This window comes from Hippocampus bargibanti, linkage group LG04, assembly GCF_051943395.1.
Source record: "Hippocampus bargibanti isolate YZ-2025 linkage group LG04, ASM5194339v1, whole genome shotgun sequence".
NCBI classification, from domain to species: Eukaryota; Metazoa; Chordata; class Actinopteri; order Syngnathiformes; family Syngnathidae; genus Hippocampus; species Hippocampus bargibanti.
In genome coordinates, this window is record NC_142737.1 from 28,882,448 (window position 1) to 28,909,436 (window position 26,989).

The 26,989-nt window shown below is 45.5% G+C and overlaps 1 protein-coding gene across 2 annotated transcripts in view; it reads right to left on the reverse strand.

Moving 5' to 3' along the window:
- Positions 1-26,989, reverse strand: part of adgrd2 (adhesion G protein-coupled receptor D2) — a 68,448-nt gene that overhangs the window by 31,235 nt on the left and 10,224 nt on the right. For both annotated transcript variants that reach the window (XM_088995030.1, XM_088995029.1), the window contains exons 6-8: positions 22,394-22,516; positions 15,823-15,917; positions 14,648-14,935 (exon numbers count right to left, since the gene is read on the reverse strand). In XM_088995030.1, the coding sequence (XP_088851156.1) occupies positions 14,648-14,935; positions 15,823-15,917; positions 22,394-22,516 (506 nt within the window). The remainder of the gene's footprint in view (positions 1-14,647; positions 14,936-15,822; positions 15,918-22,393; positions 22,517-26,989) is intronic.

The following is a 26,989-nucleotide window of genomic DNA, read 5'->3' on the forward strand; positions in this document are numbered from 1 at the left end:
AAAACAAGATATTCTAAGCATAACAAAATAAAAATGTCAACTGTATACTGTGCAAATGTAAATGTGCAAAACCGTTTCATAAAAAACTGTACATAGTGCAAGTATCAAGAAAGGCATATTGATATATTGCATCAACCCATATTTACAAGTGTCCAGTTTTTTTTCACATGTGATCATTGAAAATTGCAAAGCCTGACAGCAGTCGGTAGGAACGAGCGGCGGTACCTCTTCTTCTTGCAACGCAGGTGTAATAGTCTCTGGCTGATGGAGCTACCCAGTGCTGTGAGGGTGGTCAGGAGGGGGTAGGAGGGGCTGTCCATCATAGCTTTTAGTTTAGCTAGCGTCCGTCTGTTGCCGACCTCCTCCAGAGAGTCCAGCGAACAGACCAGGACGGAACTGGCCCTCTTGACAAGGCGCTCCAGTCTTTTCCTGTCCCGGGTGGTGATGCTGCCTGACCAGCAGACAACAATTCCATAGTGGATGGCTGAAGCCACCACAGAGTCATATAAAGTCTTTATGAGTGACCCCTGAACTCCAAAAGACCTCAGTTTCCTGAGTAGGAAGAGGCAACTCTGTCCCTTTTTGATTAGGGCATGCGTTTTTGTAGTCCAGTCCAGTTTATTGTTCAGAGTAACACCTAGGTACTTGTAGGAGGTCACCCTCTCAATGTCAGAACAGGTGAGGATTGTTTACTGCAGAAATCCACTACGAGCTCCTTGGTTTTCTTGGTGTTGATCTGGAGGTGATTCTTCTGGCACCAGTCCAAAATGTCGTTTGTTAGTCCCCTGTACTCCCGATCGTCTACCTCTGTAATGAGGCCGACAATAGCTGAGTCGTCAGAGAACTTCTGAAGGTGGCAGGTTGGAGTGTTGTAGTTGAAGTCCGAGGTGTAGAGAGTGAACAGGAATGGAGCCAGGACTGTCCCCTGCGGCGCTCCGGTGCTGCAGAGAAGCCTGTCCGACTCACAGTTCTTTACCCTCACGTACTGTGGCCTGTTTGTGAGGTAATCTACAATCCAGAGTGTGAGGTGGTGGTCGACTCCGGATTGTCGCAGCTTGTCCCCCAGTAGGTTTGGCTGGATGGTGTTGAAGGCACTGGAGAAAACGAAGAACGTGATCCTCACCGTGCTCCCATCATTCTCCAGGTGCAGCAACGCCGAGTGGAGGAGGTAGATGATGGCGTCCTCCACACCGATGCTGGGCTGGTAGGCAAACTGTAGCATGTCCAGCGATGAGCTTGCCAGCAGTCGCAGGTGGACGTGGACGAGTCTCTTCAGCGTCGTCATCAGGTGAGACGTCAGTGCCACCGGTCTGTGGCTGTTGAGCTCCTTTGGGTTGGCAACCTTGGGCACTGGGACCAGCAATGACGTTTTCCATAGTCGTGGAATTCTGCCCAGTTTCAGGCTCAGGTTGAACAAGTGCTGGACAATGACACACAGCTGGTCGGGGCAGGTCTTGAGGAGTCGGGACTGATGTCGTCCGGACCTGCTGCGTTCCTCACCTGCATCCTCCTCAGTTGGTTCCTCACCTGCACAGTTGTGACAGACAGGCAGGAACCAGGAGGCAGAGTGGCGGCTGAGGGTGTGGCAACGGTTGGGAGGGCAGTTGTTGGTTGTGGGAAGCTGGTCGTGAGAGGGGACAGGGAGGGTAACTCCACAGTGAGAGTTGGTGCAGGTCAGCTACAGGCGTCTTGTCAAACCGATTGAAAAAGCGGTTGAGTTCATCTGCCCAGTCCTTCTCCTTTTCGTTGAATGTCACTGGGCTTTTGTGGCCTGAGATGTTTTTCAGGCTCTTCCAGACACCAGCAACATTGTTTGCTTGCAGATGTTCCTCCATTTTCATCCTGTAGGCCTTCTTCCCCTCTCTGATCTTCCTCCTCAGTTGGATCTGCATGGCCTTCAGTTCCTCTCTGTTGCCCGACACAAAAGCCCTTTTCTGTTCCTTCAGGAGGGATTTTATGTCGGGATTAATCCATGGTTTGTTGTTGATAAAACACGCCATTACAAGCGCACCGCGTGTTCTGCCGAGTCTCCCCGTATGAGGCATTCAGGGACACCATGTAAATAACACTGAACTTGTGTTGTATTGTGGCGGGCACTAGGACCAGACATCTCACCCAGCAGGTGTACGGGAGGGGTCGGGTTTATATCACATATATTTCACTGCAGTTTCCGTTTTGTCTCTCTTTCCACTTGTTAGCAGTTGGAATAAAGGCGTACTCTAATCGACCGTGTGTTCTCATTCCTCAACTGCTACACTGGTGACCCCGACGTTCAAAATGTTCATGACAGCAGACGAAGAGATATCTTCCACGGCCATGCCGCCACGACCGGCGCCTCAGCTCGCAGCTGCCGCCTACGCCGCGAAGCTGCCCGAGTTTTGGAATAGCAACCCGGCTTCGTGGTTCCAACATGTGGAAGCGCTTTTCCACCTACGAGGCGTCACGACAGATGAGACGAAATATTATCTGGTCGTGGCGTCTCTCAACGAACAGACGACTCGTCGTGTGCTGCCTCTCTTGCGTGCACCTCCACCGAGCGAAAAAAACGCAGCGCTCAAACACCTGCTGCTCCGACGGTTCACGTTATCGGCCTCTGAGAGAGCAGACAGGCTTCTTTCTCTTCCCGGACTCGGCGACGAAACAGCAGTGGACCTGATGGACAAAATGTTGTCGCTACTAGGTTCGGATGACGGCGGTTTCCTGTTCCCCCACGTGTTCCTTCGCCAGCTACCAGCCTCTGTGCGCGCCGTGCTAGCCAACTCGACGTGCCTAGCCACCGGCGACTATCGAGGTTTGGCTGAAGAAGCGGACCGGGTGCTTCTGGCGACACGGAGGTTCGCCATGCAAGGCGTGACGGCCGAACCCCTCGGCGGAGCGGCAGCGAACATCGACCCGACCCTAGTAGCCGGAGTGGTCACGCGGAAGCGACACGAGAAAGCCCTCTGTTTTTTTCCACCAGCGGTTTTGAGCCAAGGCCCGACGCTGCACACCACCCTGCACCTACGAGGCTCCGGGAAACGCCAGCGCCGGCACCCAATAGCGGCTGTGGGTGCCGGCAACGAAAGCGAGCTGCTTTACAAGTACCTGGGTGTTACTCTCAACAATAAACTGGACTGGACAACAAACACGGATGCCCTAATCAAAAAGGGACAGAGTCGCCTCTTCCTACTCAGGAAACTGAGGTCATTTGGAGTTCAGGGGTCACTCCTAAAGACTTTCTATGACTCTGTGGTGGCATCAGCCATCCACTATGGCATTGTCTGCTGGTCAGGCAGCATCACCACCCGGGACAGAAAAAGTCTGGAGCGCCTTGTCAAGCGGGCCAGTTCTGTCGTGGGCTGCTCGCTGGACTCTCTGGAGGAGGTGGGCAACAGACGGACGCTAACTAAACTAAAAGCTATGATGGACAGCCCCTCCCACGCCCTCCTGCCCATCCTGACAGCTCTGGGTAGCTCCTTTAGCCAGAGACTATTACACCCGCGCTGCAAGAAGGAGAGGTACCGCCGCTCGTTCTTACCGACTGCTGTCAGGCTTCACAATTCCCAATGATCACATGTGAAAAAAAAACAAAAAAACTGGACACTTGTAAATATGGGTTGTTGCAATATATCTAAATGCATTTCTTGATTCTGCACTATGTACAGTCTTGTTTATAGAACGGTTTTTGCACATCTACATTTGCACAGTATACAGTTGACATTTTTATTTTGTTATGCTTAGAATATCTTGTTTTCTATCCTTTCACTCCCACCCCAACCCCATCCCTCTTCAATTGCTGCTGTGGACTGCAAATTTCCCCATTGCGGGACGAATAAATGTATTCTGATTCTGATTCTGATTTATCACAGACTCCTCGTCAGGTAGACGTTTTCTGGTGGACAGCGGGGCACAAGTAAGCCTGCTGACGCCCACGGCCTCGGACAAGACGGCAGGTGGATGTGGGCCTCCCCTGCGCGCAGCTAACGGCTCGCCCATCGCCAGCTTTGGCACCAGGTCGGTAACTGTGTGTTTCCACGAACGAAAATTCGAGTGGGACTTTATTGTGGCCTCGATTACAGTTCCGATAATCGGCGCGGATTTTTTATGCGCTCATGGACTGCTTGTGGACATTGCTAAACGTCGTTTGATCGACGCCATCTCTTTCGCCACTTTCCCATGTGAGGCTGGAGGGCTTGGAGCGTTGACGCACGCAAATTATTTAACGTCAGGTAACGTTTATGAACGCCTGCTGACCGATTATCCAATGCCGATACAAAACACGGGGTACAACATTTCATTCCCATGGTTGGCCCGCCAGTTTTTGCCCGCGCTCGTCGCCTCGATGCGACAAAATTGGCAATGGCGAACGGGGAGTTCGCCACGAAGGAGCGTTTGGGCATCGTGAGGCGTTCCAACAGCCCGTGGGCCTCACCATTACACATGGTGCCCAAAAGTGACGGTTCTTGGCGGCCGTGCGGTGATTTTCGTCGGCTTAATAATGTAACCACACACAACCGTTACCCAATTCCGCACATCCAGGACTTTTCCGCACGTTTGGCCGGAGCCGTGATCTTTTCCAAAGTTGATCTTGTTCGCGGTTATCACCAAGTTCCGGTACGGGCAGAAGATGTGCCAAAAACTGCAGTAATAACCCCTTTTGGCCTCTTTGAATTCCTCCGTATGCCTTTTGGCCTGAAGGGGGCGGCACAGACCATTCAGAGACTGATGGACTCAGTCTTGCGAGGCCTAGATTTTGTGTTCGTCTACCTCGACGACATTCTTGTGGCCAGCCCTTCACCAGAGGAACACCTGTCGCACTTAAGGATGGTTTTCAAGCGTCTTGATGCGCATGGCCTTATCGTCAACCCTGTGAAGTGCCAATTTGGTTTGCCCAAGATCGATTTCTTGGGGCACTGCATTTCTCCACAGGGTGCCATCCCCTTACCCGCCAAAGTGCAGGCTGTGGTGAATTTCCCCCGCCCAGCCACAGGTAAAGCTTTGCAGGAGTTTTGGGGCATGATAAATTTTTACAACCGTTTTCTTCCTCACGCAGCCGACCTCCTACAACCCCTCTACGGCGCCTTGAGAAAAAAGAAGGCTAATGAACCCGTCGAGTGGGCCCCGAACGAGTGCAGTCCTTTGAACGAGCCAAGGAAGCTCTTGCGGGTGCAACTCTTCTGGTCCACCCGATCTCAACCGCACAGTTGGCCTTGACTACCGACGCGTCTGATGTTGCCGTAGGGGCGGTGGTTGAGCAGCTTGTGGAGAACGAATGGCAGCCCCTTGCATTTTTCAGTCGGAAGCTGCAAGATAACGAACGCAAGTATAGTGTTTTCGACAGAGAGTTGTTAGCACTCTATCTTGCAACGCGCCATTTTCGTTTCCTCCTGGAGGTTGCGCCGGTTCACCGCCTACGTAGATCATAAACCCCTTACATTCGCCATGTCCAAGGTGACGAACCGTGGTCGGCCCGACAGCAACGGCATCTAGCGGCTATTTCCGAATTCACAACAGACATTCGGCATGTGGCCGGCAAATGTAACCCTGTGGCCGATTGCCTGTCACGTACGATCATTTGTCCAGTCCAGCTCGGGGTGAATTTTTCAGAGATGGCCATGGCCCAATCTGAGGATCCGGACATCCACGAACTCAAGGCAGCAGGCACGGCCCTGAAACTGGAGGAGGTGGCAGTGTGTGAAGGGGGTCCCGCTCTCCTCTGCGATGTGTCTACGGGTCGCACTCGTCCCGTGGTTCCGCAGGAGTGGCGTCGGCGAATTTTTGATTCAATTCATTCCCTTTCACACCCTGGCGTCCGGGCGTCAGTCAAACTACTTGGGGCCAAGTTTGTCTGGCCTGGGTTAAGAAAGGACGTCAGGAAGTGGGCAGCTGCATGCGTGGCATGTCAGCGCGCCAAAGTCCACAGGCACACCCGGGCGAACCTAGAAACTTTTCCGGCCAGGAGATTTGACCACGTCCATGTGGACCTGGTCGGGCCCCTCCCTCCTTCGCAGGGTTGCACACATCTCCTCACTATGGTCGATCGGACCACTAGGTGGCCGGAAGCTGTCCCCCTGTCCTCCACAACCTCGACAGACATTGCCCGCGCATTTCTGTCATCCTGGGTCGCACGTTTCGGCACGCCGTCCGATATCACTTCAGACAGAGGCCCCCCAGTTTGTGTCCGTATGATGGCCCGTTTAGAGTGCTCGAACACGGGGAAAAGAGTTTTGTGCTCGATATGGGTGGGAGAAGGGAGGGCATTTCAATAGACAGACTCAAGCCGGCTCACATAAAAGGTCCCACGTCGCGGACGCCCTCCAAAACCTCCAGCCTCTCCGCGGCATGCCAGGGTTGAGTGTCGTTCCCCCACTCAGTTCTCACTCGGATCACCTGCCCGAGCAATTTCACCTTCACCACCGAACGACGGACTGCATAGTCGTTGTGGCAGGCTGGTCAAGCCCCCTGCAAGATTTTCGCCTTGACTGTCCTTCTGGGTGTTCTGGGTGACATCTCACCCAGCAGGTGTATGGGAGGGGGCGGGTTTATATCACATATATTTCACTGCAGTTTCCATTTTGTCTCTCTTTCTACTTGTTAGCAGTTGGAATAAAGGCGTACTCCAATCGACCGTGTGTTCTCATTCCTCAACTGCTACAGTATTCTCTTTTTCTGTAAATAACCACTATACGATCACACGTTGTTCATTATGTTTTGTTATATACAATGTTTTGCATATTCAGAACAATCTGGAAGAGATACATGTCAATCGCAAGACGAAACTCATGCGACTTCACCCATCCCTTCTGCCATACTGTGTTGCAGAAATAAAAGAAATAAAAAGACACATTCACGCGTCTGGTCTTATTAAGACGACAGCATCGTGGAGATGAAGACAGTCACTGTTGTGACACCCATCATATATATATATATATATATATATATATATATATATATATATATATATATATATATATATATATATATATATATATATATATATATATATATATATATATATATATATATATATATATATATATACACTTCACGCTAATGCCTACCTCATACAATGATGAGAGACAATAAATGGAATGACATGCCGGCTCAGACGTCGCCCGGCCAAACAAGGTCTGCGTCGGGTGCTGGGGAACCAGAGCACCTTGATGAAAAATGGGCTACTGGAACAAAGCGGAGATGGACGAGATGCGATAACATGGCTCTGTTGGAATGCTACCACTCAAGCAACCCTAATCAGAGGGGTTACTTGCGGAGAATGGGGGCTGAATGGTTACTTCGAAACCCACAGTCACGGTTGACCACGAAACAGCTAGTAGCTCAGTGTTCCAATATCCACAAACGGCAATTGTTATCACAACTTGAGATTGATGAGGTACAACACAAATTCCGAGGTGAAGGGCCCCAGGCTGCCACATCAGAGGAAGAGGTTCAACCAGAGATTGGGAAGCAAGCCCCAATGAATGATGAGATTGGGAAGCCAGCCCCAATGAATGAAATGCTAAGCGAAGCAGCAACTGACCTGAGAGATAAGATCATGGCAAGAATGAAAACTGGGCAACTAAGAAACCGATTACAACGGCTATGTGAAGTACCACCTGAAAGTCTCATGGAAACTGTGAATGCAGCACTGAGAACGATCCCGACCGGAACGAACACGGAAACCAATGAGCTGATATACGCCTCAGCATCAGTGATCCTAGAGATGCTTGGCTACAAGAGCAACCATGAGAGCCACGAGATCCATTACCCACCATGGAAAAGACGGTTGGAGGCTAAGATCAAGGCGGCTCGGAAAGATGTGAGTCAATTGACGGAGACCCAGAGAGGTGTTAATAAAAGGCCAATACCCAAGAGGTATATGCAGATAACCATACCTGAAGCACTCGAAACTGCCAAACAAAGGCTCCAGGCCTTGTCCAGTCGCCTAAAGAGGTATACGAAAGATAATGAGGCCAGAAGAATAAACAGGCTGTTCGCAACACAACCTGCAAAAGTGTACGCTCAGTGGCAGGGTTCTTACAGCAAAGCAGACCCTCCAAGGCTGGAAACTGAAAGATACTGGAAAGGCATATGGGAGAAGGAGGTCGCACATAACAACAGTGCACAATGGCTGGTGACTCTGAAATAGGAGCACAGCAACCACCCTGAACAGAACCCAGTTACCATCACAGCGGCAGATATACAAGAAAGAGTCTCAGGTCTGAAAAACTGGACGGCACCAGGCCCGGATATGGTCCACACCTACTGGCTAAAGAAACTCGCAGCTCTCCATGAGCGCCTAGCAGCACAAATGAACGAGTTGCTGATGGAAGGAGACTCACCCAGGATGGCTAACCGAAGGGCGAACAATCCTGATCATGAAGGATTCCTCAAAGGGTGCAGTTCCTTCCAACTATCGGCCAATAACCTGTCTCTCCACAACATGGAAGCTCATGTCAGGCATCATTGCGGCTAAGATAAGTACACATGGATCAATACATGAGCAAAGCACAGAAAGGCATTAGTAGAGATACTAGAGGTGCCAAACATCAGCTGCTGGTTGACAGAACAGTCGCACAAGACTGCAGGTCCCGACATACCAACCTGTGTACAGCCTGGATTGATTACAAGAAAGCATATGACTCGATGCCACACACATGGATCACTGAATGGTTGTATAAGGTCAACAGGACCCTGAGAGCCTTCGTTGCAAACTCGATGAGTATGTGGAAAACCACACTTGAAGCCAATGGCAAGCCACTAACGCAAGTGTCCATCAAATGTGGCATATACCAAGGTGATGCACTCTCCCCACTGCTGTTCTGCATAGGACTGAACCCCCTCAGCCAGATAATCGCCAAGACAAGCTATGGATACCATCTCAGAAATGGAGCTACGATCAGTCACCTCCTCTACATGGATGACATAAAGCTGTATGCTAAGAGCGAAAGGGACATAGACTCCCTGATCCACACAACCAGGATCTACAGCAGTGATATCGGAATGTCATTCGGGCTGGAGAAATGTAGTCGGATGGTGACTAAGAGGGGCAAGGTAGTCCACACTGAAGGGGTCCCACTCCCTGAAGGAACGATAGCAGACATTGAAAACAGCTACAAGTACCTCGGTATACCACAGGTCAATGCAACCTCGAACTAGCAACAAGGAAAGAGGCTACGACCAAATACCTCCAGCGGGTGAGGCAAGTCCTCAGAAGCCAGCTTAATGGCAAAAACAAGACCCGGGCAATAAACAGCTATGCCCTGCCAGTGATCAGATACCCTGCAGGAATAATAAGGTGGCCAAAGGAAGAGATTCAGACCACGGATGTTAAGACCCGAAAACTCCTCACCATGCACGGAGGGTTCCAACCCAAGTCCAGCACCCTGAGACTGTACACAAGCCGTAAGAAAGGCGGCCGGGGACTAGTGAGTGTGAGAGCCACTGTCCAGGATGAAACATCCAAGCTCCATGAATACATCAAAGAGAAGGCTCCAACGGATGATGTACTCATAGAATGTCTGAGACAATGGGGAGCAGAGGATGAGGTGCTGGAAGAGGGACAATCATGGGAGGAAAAGCACCTACACGGGATGTACCACCGAACCATAGCAGAAATGGCTGATCTCAAGAAGTCCTATCAGTGGCTAGAGAGGGCTGGCCTAAAGGACAGCACAGAGGCACTCATCCTGGCTGCCCAAGAGCAGGCCCTGAACACCAGAGCCATAGAGGCAGGGCTATACCACACCAGACAAGACCCAAGGTGTAGGTTGTGCAAAGAGGCACCTGAGACAATCCAACACATAACTGCAGGGTGTAAGATTCTGGCAGGGAAAGCCTACATGGAGCGCCATAACCAGGTGGCTGGCATAGTCTACCGAAACATCTGTGCGGAGTATGGACTGGAAACCCCAAGGTCAAAATGGGAAACACCTCCCAAGATAGTAGAGAATGGCCGAGCAAAGATTCTGTGGGACTTCCAGGTACAGACTGACAAGATGGTAATGGACAACCAACCAGATATCATGGTCATAGATAAAGGGGAAAGGAAAGCCGTTGTCGTGGATGTAATGGTCCCGAGTGATGGAAACATCAGAAAGAAGGAACATGAGAAAATCGAGAAATACCAAGGGCTCAGAGAGGAGCTGGAGAGAGCCTGGAAGGTAAAGGTGACAGTCGTGCCTGTGGTGGTCGGAGCACTCGGGGCAGTGACCCCCAAACTCAATGAGTGGTTGCAACAGATCCCGGGAACAACATCGGATAACTCGGTCCAGAAAAGCGCAGTGCTGGGAACAGCATGGATACTGCGCACAACCCTCAAGCTTCCTGGCCTCTGGTAGAGGACCCGAGCTAAAATGGGGGACAGACGACACCCATGGGGGGTGAGATGAGGATTTTTTTTTATATATATATGGCCTAAACTACCAGTAAGACTTTAGTTTGCTCAGGAAGTATCTTGGATAGGAAATGAAACGTCCGACACCTTCAAAGAAGTACAGATGACATCTGAAGAAACCTTTTCATCGATGGACCACTCCTGTACGACTGAGAGCTTACACAGACGTCTCTCTTTGTCTGTAACCCCATCCCCCACTGCTGCGTTCTTGACCAATCACGTGGCTTTAACCGAAGACTGGGGGCGGGGAATAGAGGACAAAAACAGTGGCCACAATTTTGTTGTTAGGAGAACGGGCTCGTTCGCGAACGACACATCACTCATTGTGGCAGCTCCGTGTGTATCCAAAATAGTTCATATGCCAAGGTAAAATTTTCATAAATGTAACGTTCGTAAACCAAAAAGTTCGTAAGCCAAGGGGTTCGTAAACCGAGGTTTCGCTGTAGATATATTTTACGTTTTAAGACTTGCGCTGAATATTCCGGAAGTCTTGCTTTTGAGTTGATGACGAGTTCTCATGTCACGTCACTGAAGGAACGCCCCTGACCGAGAAAGGACACATTGTTGCAGTCCTTTCATCACGTCAATGTATTTTGCGGTACATTGTTTGGTTTGAAAACTTCGTGTTGATCCGTGTTGATGTCGAAATTAGAGGGAAAACACATAAATAACGCGATGGTGAATCCTTGTGTGTTGCATCTATTTGATATTCGCTGACAAAAATTGGAAGGAATTAATCAGCCCATTTCCACGGAGCTTTCTCGCCATCTTCTGCCTCTTTTGGGTGCTACATTCCCCCCGGACACCTGATACCTCAAAATGACACGTAATAAATTCTTTCATCGATTGCAAACATGTATGCTTTCCTCTTCAAAACTATTTCAATCATATTCAGAACTGGATGAGTAACAAGAAAGCATATTCTCCGAATCTGAAGCCATTGTTTTGATTCTCGAGCAAGGTCTTGGCGTGACACCACGAACAAGGGGGCGGGACCTTTTGAAACTGGCCACTTCTGGTTTCAAATTGAAGTCGTTTTTAGACACTTTAAGTCATTAATATTGGTGTTTTGCATTTGACAAAAATATCATACTGCGTGTTTTGGGTATTTTAGATGCTATAAAACGTTTTTCTGATGTCAGTTAGGAAACAAAAAAGTGATGTCGTTTGTCCTTTAAAACTGCCGGACACGTGGAAAATGTAGCCAAAAGCATGTCTCATGTTCCAGTGACCAAACACTTTGTATCTAGTGCTGATCCAGCAGCATCCCACAAACGCACAAATTCTGAAATTCTCTTCTGCCATTTTCTTGCGGAGCACAACATCCCGTTTATGGCTGCGGATCACTTCTCTTCTTCTTTTCCTTTCGGCTTTTCCCTTCAGGGGTCGCCACAGCGAATCAATGTCCTCCATCTATCCCGGTTTTGTGCATCCTCTACTCTCACACCAGCTACCATCATGTCCTCTCTGACCACATCCATAAACCTCCTCTTGGGTCTTCCTCTCAGTCTCCTGCCTGGCAGTTCAAGGCTAAGCATCCTTCTCCCGATATAGTCACTCTCTCTCTTCTGGACATGTCCAAACCATCTCAGTCTGGCCTCTCTGACTTTCTCTCCAAAGCCTCTAATATAAGTTGTCCCTCTAATGTACTCATTCCTGATCCTATCCAACCTGGTCACTCCCAAAGAAAACCTCAACATCTTCAGCTCTGCTACCTCCAGCTCTGCTTCCTGTCTTTTCTTCAGTGGCACTGTCTCCAGTCCAAACATCATGGCTGGTCTCACCACTGTTTTATACCGTTTTCCTTTCATCCTAGCTGAAACCCTTCTTTCACACATCACACCTGACATTTTTCTCCAGCCGCTCCTCCGCGCCTGCCTGGACATGCTTCTTCACCACTTTTCCACACTCTCCATTGCTCTGGACAGTTGACCCCAAGTACTTAAAATCCTCCACCTTCTTTATCTCTTCACCCTGTAGCATCACTTTTGCACTTGGATCCCTCTCATTCACACCGCTCTGACATACTTTTCCGTCACTCCAGACTTCCTCATGCAATGCCACAGCTCTTCTCTAGGAACCCTGTCGTACGCGTTCTCCAGATCTACAAAGACACAATGCAATTCCTTCTGACCTTCTCTGTACTTCTCTATCAGCATTCTTAAAGCAAACACTGCATCTGTCGTACTCTTTTTTGGCATGAAGCCATACTGCTGCTCACAAATGTTCACTTCTGCTCTTAGTCTCGCTTCAACTACTCTTTCCCAGAGTTTCATTGTATGGGTCATCAACTTTATTCCTCTGTAGTTAGTACAACTCTGGACATCTCCCTTGTTCTTAAAAATGGGCACGAGTACACTTCGTCTCCATTCTTCAGGCATCTGTTCACCATCTAAGATCTTGTTGAATAACCCAGTCAAGAACACCACCACCAACCTATGCTGTCTGGCTACACTCTCACCAACCATTACTTTGCAGTCACTAATTTCCTTTAGATGGCGTCGTTGACACAAAATGTAGTCTACCTGTGTACTTCTGCCTCCACTCTTGTAGGTTACCCGATGTTCCTGTCTCTTCTGAAAGAAAGTATTCACAATAGCCATTTCCATTCTCTTAGCAAAGTTAACCACCATCTGTCCTTCGGCGTTCCTCATCTGGAGTCCAAACCTGTCCATCACCTCCTCCTCATCTTTGTTTCCTGCGCCAACATGTCCATTGAAGTCTCCACCAATTGCAACCCTCTCACTTCTCGGGATGTTCTGTATGACTTCATCAAAGTCCAGCCAAAATTTCTCCTTCTCCGCCAGCTCACATCCTACTTGTGGGGCATACCCACAAACAACATTGAACATTACGCCTTCAATTTCTAGCTTCAGACTCATCATTCTATCTGATACTCTTTTTACTTCTAAGACATTCCTAACAAACTCCTCTTTTAAGATAACCCCAACTCCATTTCTCTTTCTGTCTTCACCATGATAGAACAACTTAAACCCTGACCCGAAGCTTCTAGCCTTGATCCCTTTCCACCTGGTCTCCTGGACACACAGTATGTCTACCTTCCTTCTCTGCATCATGTCAACCAGCTCTCTACCTTTACCTGTCATTGTTCCTACGTTCAAAGTTCCTACTTTTAGTTTTATACTCTTGGCGTTCCATTTCTCTCTTTTCCTCCGGGCACACCTCCCTCCTCTCCTTCTTCGACCAACAGTAGTCCATTTTCCACTGGCACCCTGAAGGTCAACAGTACCAATGGCGGCCGTTGTTAACCCGGGCCTGGACCGATCCGGTATGGGATTCAGAGGTTTGATTCGCATAATTGTTTTGGCAAAAAAAATTTACTTCGGATGCCCTTCCTGACACAACCCTCTGTATTTATCCGGGCTTGGGACCGGCACAATAAGACACTGGCTTGTGCCCCCTTGTGGCTACATTCTGCGGATCACTTCTCTGATTTATTAAAATCAATGTTCCCGGATTCAGAGAAAGCTAAGGTATGTTTTTCTATATGCGTACGGTCGATTATGAAAGCATAATGTGCGCATGTGCGGTAAACTGCATGTCCGCTTGTGTTTGCGTTTATTTGTTTGTTTGTTATCATTTCAAATAATGTATGGCGTACTACAACTTTTATACGCAAATTGTAATCATTTATTAGGGCAGCCATTAGCCAAGGTTGACAGGTATGGGAATTCTGCGATCAGTCAGTACCTTGAGTGAGGATTCATGTCACGTTTCTGTTTGTTACCAACAGGTGGCACTGTAGGGTGGCACACGGGTTGGTCATTGCATCAATAGTAGTAGTATACATGTGCATGCAGTAAAAGGACTGCTGTTGGGTCACTGATTGATACTGTCGTGTTTGCTTGTTCTGTCATGGTTCTGTAAGTTTTTTTGGTGTTGTCTTTTGTTTTTGTTTTTGCTTCAGTCAAGATTTTTGAGTTGCTTCTTTGGATTATTTTTAGTTCCAGAACTTTGTTTGTTTACTATTTAGTTTTCTATGTTTTATTAATGCAATTCGTTGACTTCATCCTGTTCCCCCTTCTCCTGCTTTTTCGGGTCTGCAGCACCGTGACAGTTATATTGGAAAGAAACACATTACTTTCTCATGCAAGAAGTATCATGAAATGTATGAAGTAACTCGCCCAACTCTGAAGATGAATGTTGACATTAGCAGCAGTGAGACATGCACTCCCAGATAAAATGTTACAAAGGGGAGCCAAAATTGCAGCAGGGCAATGATTGGATAAGAACATTCAAATCAATTGATGCTACCTCCTTAATGGCCTGCCACTTGAAGGCGTTGTCCTGGCTCATGACGCTGTCGGCCAGGCTGATAAAGTGCTGGCTTAACTGCTGGATGCTCTCCTTGGTGTGGTTGGTGGAGTCAAGAAACTGAGAGGGGATATCCGCTGCTTGAGACAGCAATTGGATGAGGGAAACCATGTCCGTTGGCTGAAGTCCCTCCTGCCTTGTGTCCTGCAGAGCTTGGACAGACACGTCCAGCAAGACGGAAGCTTCGGACAAGGTGGTAAGCCCCGATGACTGCTGTCCCAGGACTACCTGAGAGGAGATATTAGCTTGCTGTTTTCTTCCATGTCAGTAACAGCGGTTAGCACATGGTTAGGTCTTGGAAATGTCTCATAACATAACAGATGGCACATAGCTTGTTCTGATAGAAAAGTGTGAATTCTGTTGATGAAGAATGTTTATGTATAAAGGCAATTGCTGTATTAGTTGATTATACATTTATGGATATCCATTCGTAGACAAACATATAAGAGGGATATAGCACAGTATAAATAGGCTATTATCATAATACTGTGCATATAATAAAACACTACAAAAGAGGCCAATAACATTAACTTTGCTACAATCAAGAAACTATAGAAATGCACGGTTTATTCTCAGTGCTTTTTCATCGTCCATTATTCACGTTTTTACGTGACTAAACCCTGAAGGGTTTTCAAATTAATCCATTCAACAGTGTGATGTACTATCCTCATTTCAAATTCCTTAGTGTTGAAAAACTGAGCCTTTTGGGAATACAGTTTTAATGCCCAGTCATGACACATTTCCAATGAACCTGGTCACCTGTGGAATTATCCAAACAGGTCTTTTTGAGCTTCTGTCCACTTTTCTTGTATTTTGCTGCCACCATACATAGAAAGCACATAACTAAACAACCAAATAAATTGACAACATTTGACATTACATTAAAAACAAATATTGTTTTGTTTGGAACTGAAATATCATGTCTTTGCACAATGTTTTCAAATCATTTCATTCCATTATTTTAATTATGTTTTCGATCACATCCCAACTTCATTGGAATTCGAGTTTGTATGTATTGCTCAAAACATGGAACTGTTTTGAACAATAAATAAATATTGTCATGGAGGGAAAAAGAGAAGGAAAAATGAAGAGGTAGAAATGTGTGTGTTGCCTACCTGGCTGTTATTGGAAAGTTTCATAAGTTGACTCATAAAAGCAGTGGGTTGTGAGCTTTGGGAATCACTGATCTGTTTCATCCTCAAGTAGCGTTCTGGGTCAAATAACAATAAAAACAACCAAAATACGGTGTTAGTGCAGTGTTGTGCTGTGTCAATATTTTAGCTGATGCTAAAAATTCTAAATTACTTAAATGAACAAGCATACGGGGTGATGTCTTGTCTATTTTTGTTTATTTGAATTACATCTTGGTTTTTTTCACGTCAGTTTTGTGCATAAGCCTTGCAATGCAGAGGTGCAAGGATTGATTTTGTGACTTTCCTGTGTGGAATTTGCATGGTCTCTCCTTTCCTGCCTGTGTTTTCACTAGGCACTCTGGTTTCCTCCCATATTCCAAAAAATATATGTGGAACGTTAAAGGAACATTTAATTTTGTAGATGTGAGTATGAGTGAGGGTGGTTGTCAATGTGTGCTGTGCGATTCGCTGGAAACCAGTTCAGGTTGTACCCTGCCTGCTGCCCCAAGACAGTTGGGATAGGCTTCAGCACCCCCTCACCCCTTGTGAGGATATGCTGGTCACAAAATGGATGGGTGGATGGATTGTCATGTTTTCCTTGTGTCTGTCTGTTTCCTTGTTAGGTTTTGGTCAGTTGTTGTTGTCGGTCCAGACACTTGGGTCTACCAACCCATTCGTTTCTCATTGTCTCGTCAGTTTTGTTGTACAGTATTTAATTTTCAGTTTCCTTTGGTCCTCAGCAACACCTAGAAACTGGAACGCATCACAATGGTCCTCAAATCACCACAGTGGCTTTCAGTGAGTCAACAAGTAGCTTCATTTGTTCCATTGCACCACCATGTGGAAAATAAATGCAATGGCAGAAGAGATTGATTAAAAGGCTACCATGGATTTGTTTATATTTATTTAAAATGTACGGAAGATGATTAGTGCCAACAAAGACAAAACAAATAAAATTGGCATGATTCTCACTTTTATCTCTGAATTCATACATTAAAGTTAGAATATTCACATTAAATGCAGAATTTTGAGATAAAAGTCTGGAATGTGAGTGTCCGGTTATTGTTATTGTTCACACTTGTACAATTCGATTTTTAAAATGTGCAATGGGTTTGATTTTATTGCTGTTTTACTTAAGGTGAATTTATTAGCGATTTTGAGCTATCTGGGCTCCATTACTCACCCTGACATGACAGGTTGACATAAACACTGAGCAGCATGCGGAAAACAGTAAAGCGTGGAGCAACAACTTTTCTGAATGTAGCAGGAAGCTCAGTTCCGCTTGCCGCTACTTCAGCAAGGCATGAAGATTTCTGACGCATTCCTTTGCTTGATCATTAATGACAACAAAAGGACAAGTCTGTCATTGTTGATCCAAAAACGTTTGCTTTATTTTCTTGAACAAAAACCAAGGCTAATCAAAACGTGTGTAGAGTTGAGAGTAAACATAAAAAAGTGAGTGAACATAACTTCGACACTGGCCTTTTATACTAACACGAAACCCATGTTAACATGCTCTTGATGACGTAGTGTAGGTCAATAATATTCAGTCGGTTCTGAGCAAGCAACAGTTGATTTAACAGAGGGCCGGAACATATGGCTCCCGAGCCATAAATGGCTCATTAGATGATTGCATCTGGCTCGCGCAATTTGATTGGCTGATACTGACTTACAGGAGGTGCCGTTGATGTCGAAACAGGTAAACGCCCTCTTTTGAATAAGCGGATGAGTAAAAAAAGAAGACGAGTATCATACGCTTCAGCTGAATGAACCGAAGGATTCGCCTTTGTCAAGAGAAAGGGTTCTGCCATGATTCTAATTTGCAATGAAACAATATCATTGATGAAACAGTCGAATGTTAGCGGTACTTTGACCCGCCTCGGCTTTCGCCCTGGCTGGCGTCGGCGGAACCCTCGACACGAGCGCCGACGCCCATCCGCCTCGCCGTCAGTGGACACTTCCCCCCGCCGATGCCATTGTGACAGATGCAACACCATCACGCGCTGGCTGGCCAAAATTGTCTTACGAGTTTATGAAGAAACAGTTATTCTGTATCCTCATTTTGTGCAATGCTGTAATATTCTCTGTTAAGATAAATGAGGCATGCTGAATGTTGAGCAGATCTGGCAACGCAGCCACAACGCTACATATGGTCCTTTGACAGCGATAAAAAATCGTTCTTATACAATGCTGAGAGAAGCAGTTGCTCTCTGTGCTCCGGCAAATAAACATCCTACTTGTTCAATCTAAACAAGAAGGGCCATCTCAAGTCTTTATCCTACCAAATGAATCGCAAACACGCTGCAGATCTCAACAGCGTTGTTGGGCTGGAACCCTCGCCGTCCCAGCCGTAGAATGTTAAAAAAAGGGTCTGGCGGTCGTGGTCGTAAGTACGGGTGGTCGTAACTCGCACCGGTCGTAAATATAATGTTACCTGTGTAGATATACGGAGAGCGGGGTAAGGCAGGGGAGAGGGCAATCGGTGAAAACACCGGCGACCCAGTCCCACGCCCGACCCACCTTGAAAATTGTGACAAGGTCATCGTTCACGACTCGACAATAAGAAAGACACAAGCCAAAAATGATATCCGTCAGAGACGTTCCTCAAGACATTCCTCAAGACTTCATTATGCGGACACATGAGTCAAAAAATAAACCTTTTGGAAGCTGTGAGGCCTGTTACGACTAGGGTAAAAAGGACAAATCATTTAATTTAGTAATATAGTAATAAAATGAATAAATAAATAACATATAGGATAGGGAGTCACACTTCCTACATCACGGGCAGGGCTGCATGGTGGTCATCATTTACAGCACAGGTGTCAAAGTCAAGGCCCGCGGGCCAAATCCGGCCCGCCACATCATTTTTTCGGCCCGCGAAAGCAAATCAAACTTGTTAAATTCCATGATGATTGCTAAAATCTGAGCCAAAATTTCATATTTTTGGATGTCAACCACAATAAAAGTCATTATTCTTGACTTCAGATTTGAAAACGAGTTATTCATTAATTTGCTGTGTGCTCTATATGTAATATTTGAAGGGATTTAAACATTCTAATGGGTTCCCCAAATTCATAACGGCCCTTGAGAGGAAACCATAACTACAATGTGGCCCGCGGCAAAAAATGACTTTGACACCCCTGATTTACAGGATGTCTGCCTATAAATACACCTGGTTGGAACTTCCTCTTTCTCTTCCTCTCCTTCCAGCTTGCAGTTGGCAGACATGAGCGTGTCTGCAGCTTGCGCTTGTATGGTGCAGTGTGGGATTTTGTTTGCCACAAAATATAATTTGGTTGCTCTCCAATTTTAAGCCCTTTGCTCACTGGGCGCTTTGTGCTGGTGTTTACTCCACATTTTGCTCAGTTACAGCTGCATGGTAGTGTGACAAGGAGCTGGGCTACCTCAGGTGTTCCTCGTGAGCCTCGTGCACTTTCAATGCTAAGAGGCAAATTCAATCTGCCTTCTATACGCTTTGCTGTTGATGGACTGGCGAGGAAATTAATTATTACCTCCAAGCCTTTGCGAGGTGCCTGAGTGAACTATCCTCCTGCTGTTGTGGGACCCTTGTTGGGAGACAGCCTTTTGTCTTGAATACTAGACGATGTTCTTAAACTGCCCTTTTGCCCTTTTTAGCTCTCTCTCTCTCTCTCTCTCTCTCTCTCTCTCTCTCTCTCTCTCTCTCTCTCTCTCTCTCTCTCTCTCTCTCTCTCTTTCTCTCTCAGAGTAGTGGCTAAAACTATTCCAACATGGTTCCCTGTCTGTTTGTCAGTTTTAATTTGAATGTAATTTGACTTTTATATGGTCTCCCGTAATAGAAACTTGCCTCTGAGGACAGGCCCTCTGTGGTGCGACATGCATTGGATACATATCATATACAATACAACTGTATATTTTAAAAGTAGTTAGGTTTGCTGTGGGAAATTATCCAAGTTGTATGCCTGTGCGGTCTATAGCCTGAAATTATATTCATGTAGTGCTCGTTGAGAGCAGCAGCAGCGAGGTAACTCCTTCCAAACAAGTGAATGTTTGAGGCAAAGCGCCGAAAGGTATCCTTAATTTAGATTTACTTTTGCCGGGGATGCAATGTTCCCTCAAAAATATGCACTGTTCGCACATTCTCAGCACACACACACACACACACACACACACACACACACACACACACACACACACACACACACACACACACACACACACACCCCCCCCCCCCACACATACACACACACACACACACACACACACACACACACACACACACACACACACACACACACACACACACATATATATATAGATAGATAGATAGATAGATAGATAGATAGATAGATAGATAGATAGATAGATAGATAGATAGATAGATAGATAGATAGATAGATAGATAGATAGATAGATAGATAGATAGATAGATAGATAGATAGATGAAAAGGTTCCTTCAGCCGTCATCTGTACTTCTTTGAAGGTGTCGAACGTTTCGCTTCTTATCCAAGAAACTTTGTCAACAAACTAGTCTTACTGGTAGTTTAGGCCCTATATATATATCCCTACTGTCCAGACATGGCGGTGCCGGACTCTGCTATGATAGGTCCCAGCTCTCAGGTTGGGGGGAGCAGAGTACTACTCCCTGCAGCCCCACGGATAGTTCCTATTGTTCTGACTAACAAAAAAAAAGACTTTATCAACATCGCAGGGATAATACTAGTGGGCCTCAATCGGCAGTACATATGCACCTAAAAGCTAGCAACCACTCATTTGACGACAATGAGGTTAAAATCTTAGCGAAAGAACAAGATGGTTTGAAAGGGGAGTAAAAGAAGGGATTTTCATAAAACAACTAAATCCTTCATTGAACCGGTTTGGTGGGGTGAGGTTCAGTTTGGAAGGATTATACAATAGCCTGCTTAGGCAACATAGGATTAGTAATACTGATGACGTGATACTAGTCGAAGTGGGACAATCAGGCCAGTCGTTAGTCAGAACAATATGAACTGTCAGTGGGGCTGCAGGGAGTAGTACTCTGCTCCATCCAACCTGAGAGCAGGGACCTATCATAGGAGAGTACGGCACCGCCATGCCTGGACAGTAGGGATATATATAGGGCCTAAACTACCAGTAAGACTATAGTTTGCTGACGAAGATTCTTGGATAAGAAGCGAAACGTCCGACACCTTCAAAGAAGTAAAGATGACAGCCGAAGAAACCTTTTCATCGATGGACGACTCCTGTACGACTGAGAGCTTATCAATGTATTGTGTAATTCAGCAAGTGAATGGTATCCGTGCAGCCAATCACATAATACGTTGGAATGACACTCCGCAGCCAAACACGGCACTGGCAGTACTTGTGCATGTTCTCTGGTCAATAACAATAATAGTGCAGCGACAATTTTTGACACAAATGCAAATCCTTTACCATGGTAAAACAACCAGGCAAAGAATGTGATCCGTCCACTCCTCAAACCAAAATGAGATTGAACTGTGTGTGGGTCTTTTACATTGAGAGGGAACATGTGCAAATACAGTCCAAGAACAAGCAGTGAAATTGGGGAGATCTGCTCTTTTTTGAGTGGGAAAGGTCTGCTCTGAAAAACATGCAGCAAAGCTTAAGCTTTAAGGAGATTTTATGTTCGAAACATATGGACTAAATGGAAGCTGAACTGCCTTGGCTCTTGGTGGTGGCCCGTTTTCACTTTAGGGTACATACCCTCATACATATGAGGGGGCGCAGTGGGTATTTCTCAGCACACACAATGTGTACAATGTCTAACACACTCTTTTAATGTCTCGTTAGTAGATATTGTAAATGTAGCTTAGGCTAACCTCACCATTTCTATATTATTAAATTGTGTGACTCTTGTTGTTATTTTGAAACAGCATCAATATCCTCATAATGTCGTCAATCGTTATTACTTTTGGGTATGCAGAATATACAAGTAGAAAGTGTAACCTATAATGATGTGTTGAAATGTGCAATATTTACATCTTCACTCCAGCACCTCGATCTGTGTATTTCTTGTTCCAGTTATAATATTGGGAAAAAAATGACATTGAACTGATAATAGATTTTTTTTTTGTTTTACATTGTGTTTGCCTTTGCATAAAGAAAAAGACATCAATCGATAGATTGCCAATAGAACATTGATGACAAATAACCTGTTACATTTTCTTGCAATTAATCTGTTAAATTATTTCTGCAAAATGTTTCTTGCTCTACTTGCCATTTTTATCCATTTTAGTCTTCAGTAATCAGGCCGAATTGTGGAGGTTACTGACTTCCAGCAAATAACCTGTTTGTGATTAAATATTCATGATTAACTGGTAAGTAAGAATTTAGGGTTGATCTGGATTTTAAGAACAAATAAATATATGTGAAACATTAAGATCTAAAATGTATAAACTTCTCAGTTGTCATTAGACTAGGTTGGGGGACTCTGTTTCACCTCCAAACGAGAGTATGGGATATTTGTGATTAGTGGTTGACAAATTGGTCATTTTTTTGTTTCCATTCCACGTTTACTTGTGGAGGTCCAATCGCATGTTAAAATAAGTCATACCTCTGCTACTCACGCAGATAAAGAATAGGGGCTCAGAGCAGTCCAAAAGACTCATGATAGGGTGCTGATCTGACCGGACCTGCAGCGTTCTGCAGCCTTGCACCGCCATCTGCTGGTTTTTTGCTGTTCACAAGACACACAAATGCAATGGAACAGTCAGACAAGAAAAGAGTTTCCAACAAAACATCTTAAAACTTGAGTGAGAGGAGAACTGTCGGTTTTCCAAAACAATAAATACATTTGTCTCAATGCAGAAGAATCCAAAAACATTCAATTAATACTGCAATTATGCAGCATCTTGAAAAAAGGTCAGCTTGTCAGCAGGACTAATTGTCTGGTGAAAAAAGGGGCTCAGACCCACATTCTGTATTTTAACTGTTTATAAAACAGTCCTTAAAAACAATACTGTAACTGTGAGGTTTTACATTCATGAAATATAGTTCAGTATTCTGATTATCAGAATCGGAATCACAATCCGAAAGCCTTTAATAGTTCATGATGGGTAAATTTGCAATCTACAGCAGCAAAATTGAAAGGTAATATTGAAAGTATATTAAGAAAATGTCAGTAGAACTAAAATTTACAACTGCACAAAAAGTTTCATAAAAAAGAACTGTACATCGAGAAAAGTATCGAAATATAGGTAAATATAAAAAGCATGTTGGATATATGTAACTGGATGACTCGACATCAGGTGGCTGTGCTATTTACAATGTGTGAGTCCAGTTTTTTTTTCCCCACGTGTTTATTAGGAGGCCTGACAGCAGTCGGTAGGAACGGGCGGAGGTATTTCTCCTTGCAGTGCAGGTGTAACAGTCTCTGGCTGAAGGAGTTACCCAGTGCTGTCAGGGTGGGCAGAAAGGGATGGGAGGGGCTGTCTATCATAGCTTTTAGTTTTGCTAGCATCCGTCTGTTGCCCACCTCCTCCAGAGAGTCCAGGAAGCAGCCAAGGACAGAAAAAGCCCTCTTCACCAGGCGCTCCAGTCTTTTTCTGCCCCTGGTGGTCATGCTGCCTGACCAGCAAACAATTCCATAGTGGATGGCTGAAGCGACCACAGAGTCAAAGAAGGTCTTAATGAGTTACCCCCGAACCTCAAAAGGTCTCAGTTTCCTGAGTAGGAACAGGTGACTCTGTCCCTTTTTGATCAGGGCATCCGTGTTTGTCGACCAGTCCGGTCTATATTTGAGAAGAATACCCAGGCACTTGTAGGAGGAGTTTGTGAGGTAATCTGTAATCCATCATGTGAGAAGGTGGTCCACTGTGGCATGCCGCAGCTTGCCCCGAGTGGGTTGGGCTGAATGGTGTTTAAGGAACTGGAGAAATCGAAGAACGTGATCTCCACAGTGCTCCCAGCATTGTTCAGGTGCAATAGCGCTGAATGGAGGAGGTATATGATGATGTCCTCCACACCGATGCTGGGCTGGTATGCAATCTGCAGCGGGTCCAGTGATGAGCTCACCAGCGGTCGCAGGTGGACGAGGACAAGTCTCTCCAGCGTCTTCATCAGGTGAGACGCTAGCACCACCGGTCTGTAGCTGTTGAGCTTCTTCGGGTAGGCGATCTTGGCCACTGGGACCAGGCATGCCGTTTTCCACAGCTGTTGAACTCTGCCCAGCTCCTATCATCGTATTCAGTAATTTCACCTTTGCTAATCTTAAATGATAACCAATAGGTAAACACACAACATAATCTAATTAGTCAGATGGCCGATTGTTTGGATCGAATAATAATCCAAATCACTGATTGATGAGCAGGCCAAGTCATGGATTCCACTGTCGAAGCAAAGTGTGATTGGGAAGGGCACTGATCCCCAATTTACTTCCATTGGGCATGGTAGCTCTTTAATCGGAAGCAGCTACCCATGAATGCCAAATAATGTGTGTTTGTGTGCACGTGAGCCCTGTTGAATACATTGGGTCTTGCTGAAGTGTAAATAATGTGCTATTATGTGCTATAATAATGTGCTATAATGTGTACTCTGTTCAATCTTTATTTTATTTGCCTTTTTTCTCCACCAACCCTCAGATCTACAGTAAGTTACTGAAGGCTACAGATTCCTCCAAAATATTCTCCCGAGCAAACGGTTAGGTTAGGAAAAAAAAAAAAATTGAAGACAAGCACAGATGGAAACCTATTTAATATTTTACGAGGACAATCTTTGTAGTCAACACAGGGATGTCACTGAGGCTACAATTGTGATGTGAAACCAATTGACAATCAATTAGGAATCAAGCTGCACCTTCCACTGCTGCAAAATTCCTCAAACGGAATGTGTAGATGTACATATCAGGAGAGCACTCACTAACTGTGGGTACCCTCAGTGGTCATTCAACAAATGTCAGAAAGAAAGAATAGCGAACGAAACCAATAATTCTCAAGATTCTAAAAGGAGAGGAGTAGCAGTACCGTACATTGCAGGAGTTTCTGAAAAATTACAAAGAGTCCTTTGGCAACATAAAATTCCTACTTATTTCAAACCGATAAACACGTTAAGGCAAAAATTAGTGCATCCAAAAGATAGGCTACCAAATGAAAAACAAAGTAATGTAGTTTATTCCATACATTGTAAGAATGAAAATTGTAAAGAGCAGTACATTGGGGAGACTCAACAAATTCTCAAAAAAAGACTTTATCAACATCGCAGGGATAATACTAGTGGGCCTCAATCGGCAGTACATTTGCACCTAAAAGCTACTAACCACTCATTTGACGACAATGAGGTTAAAATCTTAGCGAAAGAACATAGATGGTTTGAAAGGGGGGTAAAAGAGGCGATTCTTATAAAACAACAAAATCCTTCATTTAACCGGTCTGGTGGTGTGAGGTTCAATTTGGATCGTTCATACAATAGCCTGCTCAGGCAAAACAGGTTAGGCAACTTTCGCAATGCTGATGAGGGTCGTTATGCTGATGAGGTGATACCGGGGGGAGTGGGTGTAATAGGCCAATCGTTAGTCAGGAATGTAGGTACAATCAGTGGGGCCACAGGGGGGGGTCCCGCGCCTCCCCCAACCTGAGAGTAGGGACCTATCATAGCTGGGTCCGGCGCCACCAGGTCTGGACATTAGGGATATATAAATGGGGCCGATACGACCAGTCAGACTTTAGTTCGCTGACGAAGCCTCTTGGATAGGAGGCGAAACGTCCGAAACCTTCACTTTTGTACAGATGACGGCTGAAGAAACCTTCTCATCGATGTGTAGATGTAATGTACATATCTCCCTGTCAACCACGGTAAAATGACAAGATTTTAAAATCTTCTAATAGTTTTACCAAACGCAGATAAGCAAACTGTTAGCCTAATTCATTCTTCATCTATGAGGACTCCATCACAAAGGTCACGGTTATAATGCAACCATCTTGGTTGACTTTGACCGTTATGTAGGATGTACCCTGAAATAGTCGCCAGGTTTGAGCAATGATTACTGAAGCCACTGCTACTGCTAACACCAGTATTCCTCCTCCAATTACTACTAAGTGGGGGGCTAGTCAGTAGAGTAGGCGCTCAAGCACCACTGACACATAACTTTCAGTTCAGTCTAAACAAACAAATAAATACATTATAAAAATGCATAAACTGTCACGATTTGCAAGGTGGTAGAGGACCCCAAAAAAGCAGGCAAGAGGGGCATCAGGGTGTATTTGACATATTGTATAAAATAAAGTCAGCAGCAACAAAATTCCAAACAACAAAGTCATCAGAACAGAATGGTCCAAAGTATTAAACAAAACCATAATTAAAACATGACAACATGAAAGAAACCTGACAAGGTGAAACAAAACAATGATCCAACACAAAATGGTCGTGCTGGGAGTCCTTTTAACTGCCACTGATGAAAATGACCAATGCCTGTGCTGCTGCAGGCGGGGCCATACAGTGCCACCCATTGGTCATAAACCGAAATGTGACATCAATACAAATAAATTGACAGACACACAAAAATATAAAAACATAAATAAATCCTTCCAGCCATATATTTTCTGATCTTTTCACCCTCTTATTGGTCACAGGGCATACCACTGCTATCTTTGGGCAGTAGGAAGGGGACCCCATGAAGGGTATGTCTAGCCAATCACAGGTCATACGCAGATGAACAACCATTCACACTCAAAATCTTTCCTAAAGGCAATTTACAGTGTTAAATTAACCTGCCAGGCGAGTTTTGGTATTGTGGGAGGAAACCCCAGTACCTGAAAAAAAAAAAAAAAACACTCAGGCATAGGGAGAACTTGCAGTGGGAAGGCCAGAGCCGGAATTAAACTCACACTTTGAGGTTAATGCACTAACTATAACTACTGGACTGGCGAGCTGCCCTGAATATACATAAGTATTCAGCCGGTATTGAGGATTTGTGTTGCTTTTGTCAACATGTTCAAAATGTGCTTTCAAAAAAACTAAAATTGTTGGCAAACATTTGAAACCTTGAATGAACATTGATGAACATGTGGCGTCACACGTGTGTATGATTTTGAAGTGCGCCTTTCAACCCTTTCATGTCTTTCAATTCCTTGATCTCCTTGATGTGCGTTTCACCCTGACGCATAGCACACGCTTGAAAATGGTATAAAAGGAGCTGTCGCGGGACAGAGAGATT